Raw genomic sequence first — 21131 nt, 5'->3', positions numbered from 1 at the left:
CTTAACAGGATTAATTTAGGGAAAGTATTAAAAAAAAGATTTTAATTATATTTTAATATTGCATGTGTTCATACATTACCTCTGGAGCTCACAATAGATTGGCAAGACTGAGGTATGGCACAGAAAAGAGAAGGCCATAGTGGGTATTGCATAAGCACTCTGAAATAGAAAGAAAACATCTTGTAAGTTGTTTGCTATTACTGCTGGTTGGAAAAATATCTGTATGAACTCAGAATCCAGTTCAAGTGTTGGAAATATTTCCAGATGAATGCTTTGAGATAAATCTCCACAAGACAGAAACGGTGTCTCTAAATCAGTCTACAAAAGCTCAATCTTTTCAACTCATCTAAGTTCAAGTGGACACAGCTCAGTTTCATCATCAGAAGTCATGCTGCCTAGAAGCCAAAAACTGGAAGATTCTTTTTTGACTATACTGAAGCCAAGTACTTATGTAGAAAGAGCAGGATGTGTCTCAGAGCCAGTGTATAATTTGTGAAATTCTCTATGAAGTTTTCCAAATTCTAATATCCATGGCTACCTGTCAAATTACTGATTCCCTCACCCTGACCTCACTATTTTATTACTCCTTCAGAAAAATTTGGATAAAACACAAAATATAACAGAAAATATTATAGGAAATATAACATGCTTTGGTATCTCAAGTTTTAAGACAGTTATGTAATTAAAGATGCAACCACACAATTAGTGTGTATTATTAGTGGTGTATTATTCCAAAAATCTGTAATACAAGAGATGAATCATCTAGTACAGCTTACTGCAATTGCCAAGTAGAATCAGCTGAACTACAACAAACATATTTGTGGTGAAATTACTGGAAAGATATTCCACTTTCTATTGATAAACCTAATTTTTTAAAAGAAGAAGAGATGAGTCCCAAGTTTCTTCAAAGCCCAAAAGGCCAGAATCTCACACTAGATGTTTCTGGTCAAAGCACCATTTCTTCTTTGATCTACAGATAACATTTGTCTGATGTTTGCATTGTCCAAGCTTTTTTTTCCCCTTGTTCTTGGGAGGGTAGGGTGGACTTCTGTTTTTTCAGAGAAATGCAGCCCCATCCCTCCTAAATCCCACTACAGGACTATCCCAGATTTACCCTTTTCCCTTCCTCTTCACATTTTCTACATGACACTTCCTTTCCTGCAAGCCTTGATGGATATTCACATCATTTAAATGCCATTTAATTAACAAATACTAGAGCTGGCATCCAAGGAGATGCACAAGATTGCACCAGGCCTGAAGAATCAGCTTCAGGTAAGGGTTAGGTCCTGGCAGTGTCAGGAAACCTGTTCTACCCTGCCAGGAACTCAGAGCACACAGCCAAGCAGCACCAACTTCCAGCTGAGGGCACGTTAAATTGGCTTCATCTGACTGCATGATGAGGCTGACCACTGCTCCATCTGTTACACTTTCTTCTTTGGTCTTATTTCCAAAATATTTTCATAAATGCTAACTTGGATAGTCAGCCTTCATACAAAAAAAAAAAAGAAAAAAATGAGACTGGATAACACTTGGCAGCAGGTACAGAAAACATCTGAGCAGCCCATAACGACTTTTACACAAGGACAGCTTACCCTGGGTAAGGTTTAAACCCCAATTTTTTAATTTAACCACCCCCCTTTAAGTTTGTGTATTGTTAATAGAGATTACCTCTTTTGAAAGATGAAAGAGTTTTGCTTTACAATCCCCAGTAGAATTTGAAACCTGTAAAACATAAATGCAAAAAAAAGGCATAATGAAAGAATAAGCCCAAACCACAGACATGAAACTTTTCAGATTCTGTGATGATTAATAAAAGGAGGAATTTAAATTGCAAGCCATTCTGAAAGTGTTAATGTAAAAAAAGCATTACAGTTTACTAGTAAAATTAGAACTTCAAACCAGCATGCACTTTACCTGTAAAGTCTCTACAGCACTAGTCAGAGGTAGAGGACAGGGGATCGACCATTTTTTAATCATAACCTGCAGAGACAGCATATTTAATGTATGAATGATATCCTAAAAATCAGTTTTCAATTTAGACAGACATAGTTGAAGTATCAGCCTGTTGGAACACACAGCAGGGAGCTACACCCCCACTAAATTACCAGGCCTGCCTGGCAGCCAGGCCACCAGAAGGAGACTTGACAGCAAAGCCTGTCAGTGCCATTCCATCCAGCTGCTCACCCTGCACAGCTGGCAGCCTTATGGCCCAGGGATCTGGAGGTGGGGCACTGCAATGGGCTCTGACATGAGCTGAAATACAAGCAGCACTCCCCACCACCCTCCCTGGGCTCCACACCAAGGGCCTCCCGGCCGGAATTGCTGCTGCCTTAGCGATCCCAGGCTCGCGCCCCGAGCACACAAGCCCTCAACAGAGATAGAGCAGAGCCTAGGGCTAATCTTAAAAGGCAGAAACATATGGTTTGGACTAGAAAGCAAAGGAAAAACAATAAATGCAATTATTGTCCCAGAATGTCATTGGGCCTTCAGCTACACCCTGCTGGTTTAGGGACTGCCAAGTAACAGGGCTGAAAATCAAAGGGAAATTAAAATAAGAAATGTTACCTCCTTTTTCAGGAGCCCAGTTTCAAATGATAGTTGCATTGCTCTCATCACCCTACTTAATTTCCTATTGTAGTTGCCTGGCTTTAGAGGTTATAATTCTTTTGAAGCCTAGAGCAAATAATTAAAAACTTAATTAAAGAGTCAGATTCAGGAGAAGAATAACATGCAAGGGAGCTCTTCTCCTGGCTCTGAGAACCGCGCTCTGTGTGCTGCCAAGTGGTGTTTCCCAGAGGATTAGATGCTCCCTCTTGTCACCAGTGCCAGGAGAGGCAAACAAATGTTACCTCTGGCCAAAATGTGGGGAAAGAAAAATGTGGGTACACAGCAGGCTGAGTGCATTGTGGCAGTAACACAAGAACAACTCACTCAAGGTATGGAACTAGGTGGGAGCCTGCTCGACAGCAGCCTGCAAGCACCAAACACTAAAATATAATTTGGGCCTGGGTTGTATTTAAAGGCACCCAGACAAGGGAAGGCTTTGAAGGCTCCAAAGTAGTCAGCTTTGTGGGAACTCCCCCACTCCAGTCTAAAGCTGGAGCAGGCACTGGAAAGGGGCATGGAGTTGAAGGGCAAGGTTTGGGGAAAGTAAAATGTGCCTGGCAGTGGTGAGGGGAAGATTTCCTGCAAGCTAAAGAGCACAGATATATATAAACATCGCAGAGGGAGGACCAGACAAGCCAAACCTAAAAGGCTGCAGAACATTTTTCTAAAATAAATGTACTACAGATTAAGAACAGACTGAAGTGGAAATAAAAGAAGACAAAATAAAATGTACTAGATGATTTTAAAAATCTGTATTTATATTTGCCCACCTGCTTAATTATTCAAATGTGTTCAGGTTTCCAATTGTAGTCTAATGAGTTTCCCCAACAGGAAAGGATTTTTAAGCTGGCAGCACAGCCCAGTTAGCTGAGCAGTCATGCAGGCACCAAAACCCTCCTCTAGAACTTTAAGCCTATTTCATATAAACATTCTTTTGAGTATAACATACGTTTGGTTTTAAGTGAAAAAAAAAATTAAAAATCAAGAGAGATTCTAGTGGAAAAAGGGTATTTTAAGCCCACACCAAAAACATTGCTAAAGAATAAAGTCAAGAGGCTCAAAGTGTTCTAATATTCTCGTGATTTTTTGTATCCTGCAGAGGGAAAACAGGAATCCCTTTATTCCAGCAGTACTGACAGCACCCAGCAAAGGAGCTGTCTGTGCATAACATCATTCATTGCATATGGCAGGGTCCCAACCTGCAACATGTTTTGTTCTGGGAACATAAACAAGAGATTTAGACAAACACCATCAGCAATCATTAACACCTTTGCTGAACAAGCTACCAGTAATGCTGCCTCCACACACACACAAAAAGATACAAGTCTGTCCTCATGCTTCACCAGTATTTAATACAGCAAGAGGGGAGATAATAACAGAAAAAATTACCAATCACAATTTTTTTTTCCCCTGAGGATTCAACAACTGAGCAACAAAAGTGCTCAGGACCTCACAGGATCTGGCTTTGAATTAACACTTACACATGCTTGTTTTTCTCCTAGATCAGCTCACCTCAGTGTTTGCAATATTTTTTCAAGTAAAGCCTAGAACCAGTTCTTTTGGCTTTAAAGGAAGAGATACTGAGGCACAGAGAGGACATTTGAGATCCAGAACAAAGAAGTCTCCAGCTCTTTTCTCAGTGCACTCCCTGACCAGACTGACCAAGACATCTCCTTTCTGCAGGCTGCAGTAAAATTGTGGCTTGCTGGCAAAGAGCTGAACAGATGGTGTGCACTTGAAAAGGCACAGAATTACTGTATATGCAAAATATAATTATATCACTTCCATATGACTAACACAGTTCTCTTCTGGAACAAATTAAAACATATCTGCCACACAGAAATTAACAGTGTGCAAACTAAAACACCATTTCAACAGCACATATCACCCACTTCAAAGCAATTAGATATGAAAACTAAACCACATTTAATGCCTTTGACTTTCAGGGCCTGAACAAGTCAGAGGGAATATTCTGTCAAGAGTATTGGTTTTCTGGAAATATCCGTAACAGCTTTTAAAAGTTTTGACCTCAGTTAGATTTACTGTGGCTGCTGCTTTGCCATTTAACAAGAAAGAGTAAGCACACAAACTTAACCATTTCATTAAAAATCCAGCAGTCTGTACTCCTTCTTTAGCACTTCCTACCCACTTTTTTGATAGAGAATCACAAACTAAAATCTAGTTTAACTCATCCCAGCTTAGCATGGCTGCACACAACTCTTGCTTACATGTTTAATTTTCAGGGACTGAAGTTGTTTTCAGATGCACCCACCCATTACAAGTTTCCCTGAGAGATCCATACACATTCCCTTTGCAATCCAGGAGCTGAACTGGTTTTAAAACCTTTGCAACTTGCTTCAGCCAAAGGCCTATGTCAGCATTATAGTTAGTGCTTTTTCTTACCTTTTTTTTCCCTTTTTTTTTTTTTTCTTTTAAAGATAAATTTTAGGAGAGAGGTCAAAAGTTAAGGTAATTTATAAATATTACAAATGAATTTCCATTAACTCTGGAGAGGCTGTGGCTGCTTCTCAATGTTCAGCTCAAGAAGAATACTTCCCAAGGTCCTACAAACACAGCAGCTCTCCAGGGATACCCTAGGGAGATGTTTTGACAGCTTTGAAGTTTGGTTTTATCACATGGTTCAGTTCCTAATGGATTGCCTTGGTCTCCTGGATGGCATGTTTGTTCAACTTGCCTTCAACTCTGTTTATTCCTTTGTAAAACAGGTATTAAATGCAAGTCAATGCAAGCCAGAATAACAGGGCAGAGGGGGAACATTTTTGCCAGGCTCCCAAATAAGATTCAAATAGATGACAGAGTGAGAGGTGCTCAGTTGTACCACATATTACACATGTGCATTAACACACTTTTTCACTGTAACAAGAAAAAAAAGTGCATCTTAAAGGCACATTTTCTCTCTTAGATCTGCCTAGCAGGTCTCACTTTTGATATTTGGAAACATCTACCTCACAGGGGCCTTGAGAGGGTGAACATCAGGGTCAAAAACCCCCATATGGCTCAGAGAAAAGAACTTTTCCTTTCAGCTGGAAAGGAGAATAAGGTCATTGACATATTAATGAATCTTGTAAACTGCCTTAATGAAGTTCTAGTTTTCTTTGCCTTTTTCTGAACTCTGTCACTCCATTATACATGTAAATTTAATTTATTTTGGAGTATATTAAATTTTCTGCTGCACTAGTTGCAGTAAGTAATAGTTAGAAGTTAAGAAAACAGAATCTCATTCCTCTGCAAGTAGGGAAACAAAAATATGTGTGCCAGTTCTCTTTGCTGCACCATCAGAAAAAAAAATGAATTGTTATATTTACCAGCCCAAAATATAATTATTTTAACTCTTTTCACATGCCTGGAAGTTCATATACATTTCCCAGCCTCAGCAAAACAAATGTAATCTGTCCATACTGAACTTGAAGAAAATTCTAAATTACACCTAAAAAAAATTAAGGGTGAGGGGTAGACAATTAATTTCAAAACAGGCTTATGAAAACATTCAAACAATAAGGAAAAAAAAGAAAAGCTAACCTGTGTAGAGATTTTTAACTTACCACAAGAGTAAAGTACACCGTAAAGAAAAATGATAAACTACTTGTGTAGCCAAGAAAGCCTGTAAAATAACAGTAAAAATAAAAGGGAATTTATAAGGAAAGTGATCCTAATGTACAGCTAAAGCTTTACATTTTAGGCATGTTTTCTATTACAGTGCTTGGTATCTGGGGCTTAGGACTCAGAATAACAACATTCCAACTGCCTGTCACAGATCATTTATGTAGTTTTGTAGGGCAGAATTAGAACTGGCTTACCACTAATGGCATGCTGTAAGTAAATGCAGCTCTTTAATGTTCTGCTGTAAAGATTTTATTTTAGTATTGCAGACAAAATACTACTGCAACCCAAGTAATAGGTTAACTAGGCAGGGCTGGAAGGCAGAACACACTACAACAACTTCAGTAATCACCACCACCAGCAGCCCCCTGCCAGTTTAAATAAATAAATAACCCATTAAGGTTTTAAAGTCTTCAACTGTAATTGCTACTAAAGTAGAATAATATTCGCTTCTCTCCTTTAATTACTCACCAATTTTAGGAAGAAGGGCAAGAGGAAAAACAATGCAGACTGAAGTAAGCAGCAGCAGCAGTCTCCCATCGAGGTACCAAGACCTGTTGGAAAATTGATTTAGGATTGATACAAAGCTCAGGATTCTTAAAGAGAGTTTTTAACATATCTTAAAAATACGTTTAATTCAGAACTGTGATCTTAGACAAAGCAACCACTAGGACAAGGAAAAAATAATTTCCTGTCTCACATTCAGTTTACATGAATTTGTACTCCTAGTTTCTACACAGAGTTCAGATAATGACAGAGGAGAGCACCATTCTGTAAAAAAACAGCAGTGCAAGCAATGTTCCACAGGCAAGTGTCTGCATGGACCAGAGGTCTGATGTGTGCCAATTAATATTCCTCATCAGCACAATATGCAAATCCCTGCCTGGACTCACAGCAATGGTCAGAGAGAAGGGTATTTCATACTCCATAGATTTCTTGTAGAAGTACCTACATAGCACAGTGTGTATGTAAAACTGGGTTACAATGAGCTGCATATTTACACAACTGAAGAAACAGCAACATCAATTCTCACTCACTGCTGAGCTTCCCTTCCTTGCACACATCCATGAAATATGTAAAGGCCAGAAGGGATAAAAATTATGCTGATGAAATCTGATAGAATGTTTATACATAAAACCACACATATTAAAAAAGCATTGTAGAGGCACATGAAGTCCTCACACATTTAAAATCTATTTGAAGCATCAAAATCCCAACTCTGAAGTGAGGAAAGCACAGATGGATAAGTTGTTAAGTAACAGAAACATCTTGAGGGTGGCTGCCTTGACTTGGCAATAACCATATCCTGTACTGATAAACATCTTGCACATCAGCCTCCAACTTTACCACCTATAAACACCTTGACTTTTGACCTTCCAGTTTATTTAGTCCAGGATATGGTTAGCACCTAATAAACAGGCAGCACCTCAAGTTATCATGAGGGAAGTACCATAACACCTGTGTTAAAGAAGAATTATCATACAGGTCTAACAACTAACTGCTATACATCATGGGCAGCCACTTGTGTCACTTGTTTGAAAAGAAGACGTAATGTAAGTGAACAGAAAAATTTCAAGGTTGAGGGCATCTTCACTATATCAAACCCAAAGCACCATTAGATGACAATGTCTATATTAAAAACAAGCCAAATCACCCTCAAAAAGTGTATTATTAGCTATGTCTGCTCCTGCTACAGTGAAGAAGCAGCTTTGCCAAGATCTTGCTGTAGCATTTACTCTGCACGTTGCTATTATTTAGCATTCATATATTTTTAAACTTTTTCTTTCTCTCCAGTCTGGTGGATGGTCAAATTAGGAGGAACAGCATCATGGCAGAGAACATAAGGATCATACACTGTGAGTAGATGTGGGATCTCTGTTTAAATTTCCTGATTCTAAACATGCAGCAAACCCACAGCTGCCACCGAGGTTCACAAGCTCAGCAGAACAGACAGAAAATTATTTTGGTTACTTTATGGTAAATGAAGAAATGTTTCTGGGTGAGGGAGGGAACAGAGAGGAAATGAAGGAGAAAAAGTAATTTTGTACACTGCTTCATTTTGAAATACCAATTCTTGTACTTAAAAAGACCTCAAAAAACTGCATAGTGGACTGGTTATTGGAAAATGTGTCCATTATCTCCCCAAAGTACTGTTGTAAAAATACACTTATTTTGCAAAGGCAGAATAAATGTTTAGATAGTGCCTTTTAAATCAATCTGATCTGTAAATTTAATCCTGTATGATAAAAGCATTCAAAATATGAAATGCAGATTATAAATCCTTGACTCTGCTGAAAAAGTTTTGGCATGCAGATGTTTCTCCTCCCTCCCCCATATTTTAACTAAAAGCAGACATTTATAAATCGCTTTAATTTCATTCCTGAATTCAACAGAACAAGATATTCATATGTTCTAAATTAGGATCTTACTCTCAGTTCATATCAATTATACAACACACAAGCAAGACAACTTAATTGCATCAATCACTTCCTCTGACAGGGTCATTAAATGGTAACAGAGGGCTCACAAATTACAACTTTTTAACACAATCCTCATTTGAAACTATGTTCATGTCATCAAAACTATGTGGAATTCTTGTTATGCAGACAGAAACATCTCCACTCAATATTAATAAGTGTTCATATTGTACGGTTTTATTTTCCAAAAAGACATGAGGATGTGTTAGACTGGCTCTGAGCCTTTCAAACACATGCACACCTGCTAACCTTGATCTATAAAAATAATTTAATGCACAGAACATTCTTTAAATGGCTTTCCCAAATGTACAGCTCAGGAGGGTTTATGCATATAAAATACTTTCACAGATAGTTTAACTGACACTTTTGATACATCCTAACTACAGTTAAGATAAATTCTGCACCAAATGAAAGCATATCAGATGCTATAATGACTTCACAAAAACAGAACAGCTGTGCAATCCCATCTGGAAACAAGTGGTCCAGGTAAAGAAGTTGAATTAAACTATTCAATATTTATGCCCTTTACATAAATAAGTTGCTTCTTAGGCTTGGTATTTGATTACCTATTTTTCTTGAACAATTTCCTACAATTTAAAATGTCTGCTAGTAAAAATGTATACTCAACACCTGCAAAAAAATACACAGAAACAAAGGATTATGATCTACCACAGCCATTAATATGGCAAAAGAAATTAAATATAGATGTGAGCACACATATGTGCATGTTCCTGTAATACTGCTTGACCACTGCACTTGAACAATTTGCTTGGACAAATACTAGAGGAGAGAAACTCTGTTAAATAAACATTGATTGATGCAAGGACTCCAATTTACAGAAACCAGATGAGACCAGGCTGCCAATCACCTAAACACTGGAGCTGTGGTTGAGATTCCTCTGGACAATCTCAGCTCTTTCTAAATGCAAAGCTGAACTTCATTCCCATCTCCAACTGTAATTTCAGTAAGGAAGAAGCGTGGGTGTTGGCAGAGCTGACAAATCACTGAGGATTAAACAGCTCAGGTGATTTGGAATGAGCAGTTCAACACTGTAACCTGTCTGAGTGCTCACATCCAGGAGATCTGAGGTAGGACCTGGACAGACAAAGCTGTTGGGAGCATTATCCACAGGCACCTTGATGAAAAAATTTTCAGTGCCTTTTTCAGACAGAACAACCCTCTCAGCAGCACTGAGTACCCCCAGGTTCTACCTACAAGGAGTTTTTTTAACTGCTTGTTTCAATCTGCTGAAAGAAAAGTCATTTTGCATAAACAGAGCTGACATCAAATTAAAACCAGTAGTAAGAGATGTTGGATGTTAATTTTGAGGCTGGACAGATTGGAATACATGCAGCAGATACAGCAGCAGCTCAACACCACGGTGTATGGGGAGGGAGGCTGAAGTATGAGCTTGAAGGAGAAGGTTACAGCACCCAAATGAAAAGCTGATGACTACCACAGCTGGATGAGTTACATTAGCAGACTAAAAATAACATACATACATAAAATGTAATAGTTAAGAAAAAAAGAGAAAAAAGGAGAAAAAAACTTACTAAAACTGTGATGGCCAGGAGGGCAGAAAGACAGAAAGTAAGATTACAGCCACAATTAATTTTTCAAGCTCATTATAAAATCCCAAAGTTGTAAGTGATAAAACAGAAAACCAACTAAAGCACCTTTTAACAAACTGATTTCCCATTTGAAATTCACCCACAACATCCAGGAATAATACAAGCATCACACAGCCTTGAGACAATTTCACCACATTTCAATCCAGAGCAAGTTTTGAGCTCAAAACATCTGAAAATAGCAGTTTGGAAAAACAGCAGTAACACACTCCAAGATACACTGTTCCAAATGACAGCAGCAACAAGATATTTCAGTGCTGAAGCTGCAGTGCTTGCCTTCGATTTCTTGTGACAGTTCTGATGGAAAAGTGAGGGACACACTCCTCACAAACAGCTTTACAGCTCAACTGCGAAAAATAACTTCTTCACTGGGAGCCAAGTTTAGGAATTATAAACCAAGTCTGGAAACCTGGCATTTTTCCCAAGACAAGTCCAATTACTAGAGCAAGACAACAAAGTATTTCAATATAAATGCCTGCCATTTTTTGTACTGTGATTTTGAATTATGTGAAGTGATAACATGACAGCAGTGGAAATGTTTCCTCTCCTCTCCCTCCCATTACCTTCCTGCCTCTCCTTTTAAAATATTGCAGAAAGGAGATTCCTGTAGATGGAGTTTTGCCACTGACTTTAAGGCTGTAGGACGGGAAATGAGGAAAGAATCACGCTCTGTGTGTGTGTGCTGCAGAAGACTTGCACTTGCCAAATACATTTCATATTCCAACAACTCATGTAAGTGACTATTTATTTTCACATGTGAGATCAGAGAAGTGTCAGCACCCATCTCTTCCAGCAGTGCTGAACCCCCTTTTTGCTTCAAGACAAACACAGGATGCACGATTTGTCCTTACCCACTCTCGGCTCCACTCACAAGCCCCGCAACAGCCCCAGGAAGTTCAGACTTCACAATTAACAGATAAGATGACATGGCTGCAAACAGAAGCAGGACAGATTTAGCAGAGGAACAGCAGCATCTCAGCCAGCACGGCTGGACCGGCGGGGTTACGCCTGGAACATCTCAGCTCTGTGTGAGACACCGCGGCACCAGAACCAGAATTTATTTTCTCATATACTTCCTTTAAAAATAGCTGCAAGTATTGCACTGATGTCAGCTAATGCCTCCAAAGAGACTCTTACAATGTGAGTTTGAAACAAGGAAAACATAATCCAAAGGACTAAAAGGCAAAATAATGTAATATATAGGTCTGCCCTTCTACCTGGGAATACAGACCTACAGGCTAGACAGACTATAAGGCTGCAGCACTCCTTTCTCTTTAAGAGACATTATTCATGATGACAGTAAATAATATTGGTTTCTCTCAGTACAACATGTTTTTTAAATAGTCAGTTTTCATAGCTGTTCAATTGCTGTTGTACTGAATAAATACAAGACAGAAATTCAAACAGAAATATGGGACTTGAAAGGGTTTTATATACTGCAAGGTTTGGTCCTCAGAGCTAAGAGGATTATCAGTGACAGATCCCTCTTCACATGATAAATCCATCACCAACAAGATCCCAACAATAATATCAAGTGCAGAACTGTACAGGAACTGTGAAGCAGAACAGAAATTCTTAGCTACTCTTACAGAAGTACTGACTTGAAATTAAGTGGTTTTAATTGTGCTCAGCAGAAAGCAATCCAAAAGCTCCTTCACTTTTCTCCTTTGCTAAATACTGTGATTACAGGAATGAATGAGAGGGTTTTTAAATCCTAATTTATACCAAAATAAAGGTCTGATACCTTCACATAATGCTCATGTTGCTTTTTTATGTAACCAGCAGAGAATGACTCAAAAAATCAAGCTTTACAAACAGCTCCAACGAGCATCAAAGCCTATGTGAAACTAATTCCATCCTTGCAGCAGCAAGCAATTTTAGTAAAGTGCCAGTAAAAGCTTAGTTACATTTACTCCCTGCCAAAAAACTCATCTGTTGCACCCACATTTTACTGTTCTGTATTTAGTAATTCTTTAGAATTTTACCACGGTGTATTCATGCATGCTTTAAAATTAAAATTAAAACATATATTTTGAAAAGGCAAACCAGCAACCTATCATAAGCTGGTATTTGAATAAGTTTGTGGGGTTTTTTTAATTTAAGGAATTTTTTGAATCTTAAAAGAAAAGATGTGTGTACTCAGACACTGCAGTACTGCAGCAGTTACTGTTAAATTCTGAAGAAAGGGTAAGGTGGTCCCTATAAAGAAAGAGAATTCCATTAATACAAAGTGACATCCACCTACCGCAGGGTTAAATTAAAACCATTTGGTAAGTCACTAAATAATAATATTCACTTCCTCATAATTAAAAGCTCTTTTTTTTCCCAGTATTTATCTACAGTTAGTGACATGTAGTTGTTGTTTGTGTGTGCTGAGGTATTTATCTGCTGTTCTGATTTACTCTCCTACAACAGAATGTAGATTCAACCAGAGAGAATTACAGCATGCATATTTCTAAGTCACTAGAATTTGTAAGTAAATTAACCCAATTTTTCATGCTAAGTTGCAGGCAGCTGCATATTTCATTCTCATTTTTTAAAAAAACTAAGTGGGGGAGGAGGGAAAAGAAAATCCCTCTAAATTGGAATTCAACCTTATTTATCCATTAGCCTTCTCTCCTGTAAGATACAATACTTTATACACAAGCAAGTCAGAATTTTCATATATTTATGTCCTTCAGAACAATTTCAAAACTAGTTATTTTGCAGTCTCCACTGCAGAAACCTTCAAATTAATTTCCAGATCAGATTTCCTCCAATATGCAATCTGTCACTCTGCCCTTGCATTCCTATTAGCCTCTGGCTAATCACTTGATCACTTATCCTTTGTTGCTCACTCTTTGTTTTTGAGAGGAGTCCTATTTCACTGAATTCCACTCCTAAGGAGGGAGCCGGTCCTGCACCAAGAAATTTGTGCATGCTGAACATTTGTATGCATCTTTCTTCCTTTCTCTGGGCATATGGGAAACAATTTCACATAGTAGGATTTTTAATATCCTCTTGTTTGTTCTACAAGGTGAATAATGAGTATTAAATAATTTTATTAATATCCTGATGCTTAAACAAGACCTGAATCTTGTGCATGGATCTGAACAGGATGCTCAAACTTTAACACAGTTTAAAAAGCCAAATTCTGCTTTTAGTTTATTTGCAAACACAGTTTTAATTCTCTTCAGGAGAAACAACTCCTTGTAGACACAGACCACTGTGTAACTCTGCAACACACTACAGAATGAGCAAAGAACATGGTTTGTTTTTATAAAGATGAAACTGAAACAAGGAAAACTAAAACAATGCGACAGTCTTTTTCCACTTGAGGAGTGGAGAGTGTAGAATGTGGCAAAGTCAGGTATCCTTAGCTCCAAACACCAATCTGTACCTCACTTCCCTGAGAACATGGAGAACAGCTCTAAACTTCTCAACACACCAGAACTCAGCAGAAATTATAATCATTAGTTTATTATTCTGTAGACTTACACTGTGTTGAAAGCAGTAAGAAATATTGTTCTTAAAATACCTATCACTTTGCCATGATCTGAAAACTTGGTATTAGCTCTTTGACAGAAAAAGCAAAAAGTCTATTAAAATAAAAAATAAAGTAATTGGTTTGCAGTTCCATTACTACAGCCTGCAGTGCCAGCAGAAGCTGGGACTCTATAAATACACACAGCATGCATACATTATTCAGAATGTCTGTGCTGTGCTACCAGTATTGCTTAACACTGAGCATATGTGCCCCTATCTGAAAAAACACAGTTGAGAAAAGGTTGTTTTTTAAATAGTCCACAAAATACCTCTTCTGAGGTAGCCCAGATTTAAAATACAGGGGGGGTGGCTGTTTGGTTAGCAGAAAAAAGTGTAACTTTTTCTTGTTATTCTACCAAAAAAGAGACCAAGTGCTGAAGTCCACAGCAAGGATGTCAGAGAATGTACAATAAACTTAGAAGTAAACATAGAATTTATGGTGATAAATCCCTTCAAATCATTTCACTAAAGGGACTGACTCTTCTGCTTAGCTTTTCCTCATCTGCCACTGCAGATGATTGTATCAGAGCCCTGTAAAGATGTCTTGCATTTTTAAGCACAGTGCAAAGATGGAAACAAGTTCCCCTGCAAACTTCCCACAAGAGAAGAGAGGGAAGGTACTGGTTTTAATACTTTCTCTTAGTGGAAGTTTAACAAAAGAATGTTGGGATAATTTATCTGGTTTTAAATACAGATGTAGAATGGAGTGTGTGACAGAAGATGTAATCTTTGGTCATATGGAGAAATTCCAAAACCTTAAACAAGTTATCAATTTCTTTGCTTGTCTGTTCTCCTGCTTCCTTTTCCTTCTATCTTTCACCTGAATTAGTCTGGAAATTACCCATGGCAAGCTTAAAAAACAAACAAAAATCCTTCTTATTGTACACAGAACACACAGACAGCAGATTTAATTTGGTAAAACTTCATTAGTTATAAGTGTACATTTATGCTAAAAGAATAGAAAAGTTTCCTACACAGCTCATTACATATTCCATTCCAGCTGCAGGCTGGTATTTCTGTCATTTATTTTTTTTTCTATTATTTAAAGCAAGATTAATATTCTTTAAAATATCAAACCTTCCAAGAACCTTCCACTCACTGCAATAGGAAAACACAGGAGCATGGGTCATCAATTGTTAAATTAGTACAGGAGCTGACAAACCTGCCCTTAATTAAGGCAGCTCTGCACTGGAAATCCTCACTTTGAATCAGTCAGGATAATTAGGCTTTCAGGTCAAAAGTAAACTGCACTGTGAAAACAAACATTTGAGTTTGTTTGAAAACAGAATTAGGTTTCCCATACTTAAAGGAAGCTCAGTAATTTCCTAAGGTAATAAGGATGCAGGTCTCAGCATGTAAGAAGCTGTTTTTTATTTTATTTCTCCAAGAGTTGCACCATTCATTCATTTTCAAAGTTTCTGGAGTATTGTTCTTACTGATTCCACAAAGATTCCCATCCACCCCCTCAGTCTGAAAAAATATTTGCTTTATTTAAGTTTGAAACAAATTTTGCAAACACATTTAGAACTAAACTGCAGAATGGATGAATTTGGGGGTGGGGGGAGAAAAAAAAGAAAAACACAAAAGAAAATTATTTGCAATTAAAAAATACCCAATTAGCTTAATAAAAGAGGGGTTTTTTTGCACAGCACCTCTAAGCAAGCACTCATAGAAAGCACACATATATATTTACATGGGGGGGAGGTTAAATATTAGTTAAGTTAAATATTTCACTGTTCACCTCAGCAAAACAAAAGGGAGGGGATGTGGAACACAGCAGGAGAAGCTGGAGGCTCCCGGGCTGTGCAGCTCTCCCGGGAAGGCACCCAGGGTGTGCCGGGCCGGGCCAGCAGAGGGTGGTGCTGCTTTTTTAAATATCTGCTCTGTTAAAGATCTGCTTTGCACAGCGGCTACGCCTCTTCACCGATTCCGGGAAGCTTGAAAAATACGAAGCACACGACTGTAAACAGGGATTTGGGGTGTCTTACACTCAAAGCAGGGTCTCTGTGTATTGTTTGTCACCTTGGCTGTATTAACAGGACATAAAATCTACAGGGCAGCATCACCCACTGGAAAAAATCCTGCCCCAGGGATACAGAAGCAGGTTTTTTCCTCATTACTGATTTTTACAAAGAAGCCAAGTGTGCGTCTTTGAGGCCACATTGTCTCCAGAATATGGAAACAAAAAATCAAAAATTACCAGATATAGAAATCACACTGAATTAAACTATATTTATATGAGACAACAATTCTTTGGAAAATTAAGATAGCTGTCTGGAAAGTTTAGTTCCAAGGAATGACTGCAATGGCAACCTGGGTACAAGCCAAGACAGGTTATCTGAAGAAATTGGAAAAAACAAATATTGCAAAAATCCTCACAGAGACCAGCTAAACTACGTGGTGGTACTGCAGCTTCTACTGCAGCACTGCTAATAAATTGAAAATGATTAAACTCCTGTGCTCAGCAGCTTGGACTGATGTTTGTGTGCAGCACAGCCAGCAGGCTCTCTGAGCCCAGCCATACCTCAGGCAGCAGTGACCTTCAGCTGATGGCAGCCCCAGCCCTGGAAGCACGCTGGAAAACTCCACATGCTTCCTGCTAGACCTCAGTGCTGGGATTTGTTAGTGTTGGCACCGGGCTGAGAGCTGCTCTTGTGCAATACTTTATTGTGTTTGTCTCCATTTTTCCACCAGCCTTGCTAAAAATCAGCCCTTCTCTAACTTTATTACACATGATTTAGGAGTCCTCCTTGGGTACACAGCTGTGGACTGTTCCCCTTTTCAGTCACATCCACAGAAAGGACAATTCTAAAGGAGAAAGTGCTGTCCTCCTTCCTCCCCTGCTCCAGAAAGCACCTAGGAAGCTCACAAAACTTCCCTGGCAGGGGAGAGGGAAGGGCTGTGTGATTCCCAGCCATGGCTTTGGCCCACTGTGCCTCATCCATCACTTCCTAGAAGCACAAGACTATTAAACAATAGCAGGGAATCCATCCAACTCCAGCTGCTCCTGGGAAGGATGACATGAAGAGCCAGCAGAGCCCTGGAATTCAGCGTTTCCAACAGCAGCCTCCAGGCCTGCAGCTCCTCAAGGGCTCTCTCCCTTCTTTGAGGGCACCTGACACCATCTGGGACCCTTCAAGATCCTCTCCTTCAGAGCAGGTGAGAAATGGACACTGGGAAGGTCACTCCAGAGAAAGATGTGTGTGACAGGAAAGAGTTGGGAGGAGTGGATGAACACACTTGAATAGCCTGGGAAGTGCAATCTGACAGTTCCCTTTTTCCTGTGCTCTTTGCACCCAAACACCAGCCAGCCTTTCAGGAACAAGGCAGTTCACATGAAACTAAGCACTGGCTGTTTACATTAAAGAGCTGCTGGATTGGGTCAAAAAAAGTGAGAAATGGAATATACAAATTAGTAACACTGGCCATCCCATTCAAGGTTTTGTTTTCCCTCATTAACAAATACCTATATTGCTAGAACAAAAACATACTCATTATAAGGAGAGCAAGGCAAATGCTCTCCAAATTTAGTCACTCTAAGCTCTACATATTCTACAAAGTCTCTTGAGTTATGGTATTGAAAGGACTCTAATTTACATTTGGATATTGAAAAGTTAATTCAGTATCCTGGTGCATTCTTAGTTAACCTTGGTACTTTAATGGATTTTGGTATTTGATTTGTGCTATGTGAATTAATTAAATGCCTTCCCAAGGGACAATTAAAAATCTGCAGGAAAAGCTGAATACTCATGTTAGAGATGCATGCTACAATTCTAAACAATGTACTTGAAAACTTGAACTTTAAGTTGACCAATCAGTGCTTTCCTGCAGCTGTACAAAAATGTTTATTTTTTCCTTGGATATCCTGAAAATAGAAAAAAATCAATTTCCTTATCCACACAAATCCCTAAACGTGTGCAATTAGAATTTCAAATTCAAATTTGCACATTAAGCTTTCTCTTAAAAAACACAAAGATGACAAATTGGAAAGCATAACTATTAAATCATTACTAAAATGGACTCTGCACTACAAATTAATGTAAATCACTTCTGCACTTAGACTATTTTTAGAAGGGATCAGAGCAACCTTTAAAAAAAGCCCAGACTAGATGCAGATATTGACAATAACCCTGGTAAAGTTGCTTAATCACAAGCCATCTTTCATTATCTCATGCTCCCTAATCACTTCTGAAATAAGATACCACATGATGCAACACACCCAGGTCTGATGATGGAAGAGGTAACACAAAACAATTTTATTTTTAGCCTTCCTCTGAAATCAAACATGTTGACAGTCTGGATGTCTGCCCAACAGGCACCTTATTCCTGGTTCCTTCAGCCTGACAGAAAAACAGAAAGAGGGGAACACTCCAAACCAGCACAACAGGCAGAGCCCAGGTTTTACACTTAATTCCAGCATGGATCCCAGTCAGGACAAACTACACTCCACAGTTTTCCCATGTAAAATGTGCAGGAGGACCAGAAAGACAAGAAAAATGTTCTTTCCATGCAGTTCTTTAAGAGGCAAAGCTGTGTGAGGAGTGAAGAGAATTCTTCATATTTTACTTTTGGTTTTTTTTGGGAGCCTGTCAGCCTGCAGTAGAGTCACCTTCAGAGCTGGCTCCTGACAGGGAACTTGCAGTGCAGCATCCAGCATGCACTGGTTTGGGGCTCTAGAGTTACTGAGCTGAATTTTATTAAGAATGGCACAGAGGAGGTTATGAACTGTGATGAGGAAGAAATGAGAGTTATATTTCCTCTGACAACAGAGTCTTGTACATGATCCCAGAATCTCCAGAACCTGCTCTGTGTATCCCTCCTTCTCTTGTATCGTTTATTTGTCCTTTCAAATGGGAAAGGAAATTAAAAGATTTTTCATTGCTACAGAACATCCTCTAAAACCTCTATGAATAAATAGTCCTCAATCTTGGAATTGCTATGGTCACTCCTGCCTAAAATTAATGCTTGGATTTTTATAGCCATTTCATTTGGACAGCTTTTGTTATATTGGAATTTTTAGTATAAGAAAATATTCCAAGTTTATCATGAAAGCACAGTTACTTTGTCTACTTCTAGGTGTTTACACAGTGACAAAAACCAGCAATCATTAAATTATCTGGACTTCACAGGTAATCTAAAAGGAAAGAACAGCACTGGAATGCTGTTTCCTCCTGTTGATGTATGTGAACATGGGTATCTGCTTGGTGGTAGGGAACAGGTAATTCCCTCATTTAAAAGAAAGCATCCAAAAAATTTACAACAAAAGGAAAGTTAAAATTGTTCTAATAGACTTCAAGTTGTTCTGTCTACTTCCACACAAATAATTTCTAAATACTTAGTGACTGCCAAGTATATGAGCATACCTGAGTGAGAGTTGAAGTACAAAACCAGGGAGTGTTACTTTATTATGCCATGTGCCAAGGAAGAAAAATACAACAGTGGAAGTGGAGAGCCCACGTGATGTAAGTCAGGAAGATAAACAACTCCCCCAAATAACAGATTATTGAGCTAAAGAAAAAGAAAGCTCCCACTAATGCAGAACATATGAAACATCATAGCTAAGTAAACATTCACTTGCTGCACAAATCACTAAAATGCACAAGCAGGTTCCAACAGCAAAACCCAAAACACATGATCTGATAAAATGCAGCTACCAGATACAAATGTCCAGAACAGCAGAGAGGAGATGCTGCTTCCTGAGCCCCTTCCCATGAGCAGTGCAGCTCTAATGGATGTGCTCCACATCCTGGGATGCAGCAACAGGCAGAGAATCCAACCCCTGAATTCCCCATCTATCCCACAACTACAGCCCTTCTGCTCAGCACCATGACAAAAGCCTTTCCCTTAGGTTTTCTGTCCTTTTAATCAGTTTCTAAAAACACTTTAATTATTGCCTTTGGTGCTGGTGGAGCTTTGAAGCCTGTCACACAGTTAATATTGAGCATATGAAGTCTCTTACCTCCAATATTCTGGATAATTATTGTAGTTGCAACAAGGACCTATAAAAAAATTGGTTTCTTTAGAAAGGGTAAGGATAATTAAAATCATATGTCTACAGCAGGCATAAACCACATGTGTATTATCCTAAATACACCAGATGTAGCAGCGATAAAGAGTCCTGAAAGGAAGGGAATCCTCTCCTTAGTGAGGAGTTTAACACATGGAGACCAGCACAATTTCAAATGAACATGGAAACAAGAATTCTTCCTGAAAATATCACACTCTTATTCTGAGACAAAGCAATTGCAATTATACAGTGAAGCCTGTTGTGCAGAAGAAAAGGTTTTTAAATCACTGAAAACATAAGTGCATTCTAAGTGCTATCAGGTGAAGACAAATGAAAATTATCATTTATCTCTGAAAAGATAGCAGAGATTTGTACAAGCTCAAGTGTACTTCCTTACTCCTGAATATTTCTGACTGTCATGAATACCATTGCTTTTTTAAACTTGTAAAACAGGGAGACTTTTCCTTAGCACTTGTGATTACTCATACTGTACTGACATGGAAGCAAAAATGATCACAGACTATTAAAATACTTGTATGAATAAAAAAATTAATTTCCAACTGAAAAAAAAAAAAAAAACCTAAAAGTGGTTATAAAGTTTTTCCAATGTTTTCTTTTGAATTTAGCTCTAAAATACCATAATCATCAGCTTCAGTTTTCTTTCTACTCACTGCTCTTCTTGATATAGGACATTTCCTAAATGAGTGCTGTCATTAAGTCACCTTGGAAAAAAATTATGCTACAGTAATGAGAAGAAGTACAAATTTGTTTTTTTGAAAAAAAAAAATTTCAAGTTTTAAAATAATTCAAAGTAAGTTCAAAACTCACCAAGGAAAGGAAGAAAAAAAATGGTATCTTGGAATTTGCCACAGATGGAAACAAATAGTTCACACCTTTGGAAAGGGAGAATCAGCAGTCTTCCAACAGCTGAATATTTCCATTCTTACAAATCTCACAAAAATATATTTGAAAGGAAATCAGCAGGTTGAGTAGTTGCTCTAATTCAAGAGTAGTTAACCAGTAGTTTACTCAAACTAAGCTGCCAGTTCAAGCAAGGCTCTACACCAGCCTGGCAGTATCATCCCCTGTGTGTGAGGGAGAAGTAAGCACGGCTGCAGAGAAAACAAACAAAAAAAAAAGGTATCTGTGCCTGACTGAAGTGACAAATATTCAGGGACAGATGAGAATTCACAGTGGTTGTAGCGAAGTAGAAAAGCCTAAAAATCAACAAGATCAGCTAAAAGCAAGGCATTCAGGAAGGAGACC

General features: G+C 38.4%; 1 protein-coding gene across 1 annotated transcript in view; it reads right to left on the bottom strand.

The window, feature by feature from the left end:
* Positions 1-21131, bottom strand: part of SLC38A6 (solute carrier family 38 member 6) — a 37111-nt gene that overhangs the window by 8800 nt on the left and 7180 nt on the right. Inside the window, exons 5-11 of the mRNA XM_033062359.1 lie at positions 19818-19857; positions 11185-11263; positions 6700-6782; positions 6171-6229; positions 1915-1980; positions 1669-1722; positions 80-159 (exon numbers count right to left, since the gene is read on the bottom strand). Of these exons, the coding sequence (XP_032918250.1) occupies positions 80-159; positions 1669-1722; positions 1915-1980; positions 6171-6229; positions 6700-6782; positions 11185-11263; positions 19818-19857 (461 nt within the window). The remainder of the gene's footprint in view (positions 1-79; positions 160-1668; positions 1723-1914; positions 1981-6170; positions 6230-6699; positions 6783-11184; positions 11264-19817; positions 19858-21131) is intronic.

This window comes from Catharus ustulatus, chromosome 6 (genome assembly GCF_009819885.2).
Source record: "Catharus ustulatus isolate bCatUst1 chromosome 6, bCatUst1.pri.v2, whole genome shotgun sequence".
NCBI lineage: Eukaryota > Metazoa > Chordata > Aves > Passeriformes > Turdidae > Catharus > Catharus ustulatus.
The sequence above is the reverse complement of the archived record's forward strand: the minus strand, read 5'-3'. Positions and strand labels throughout refer to the sequence as shown.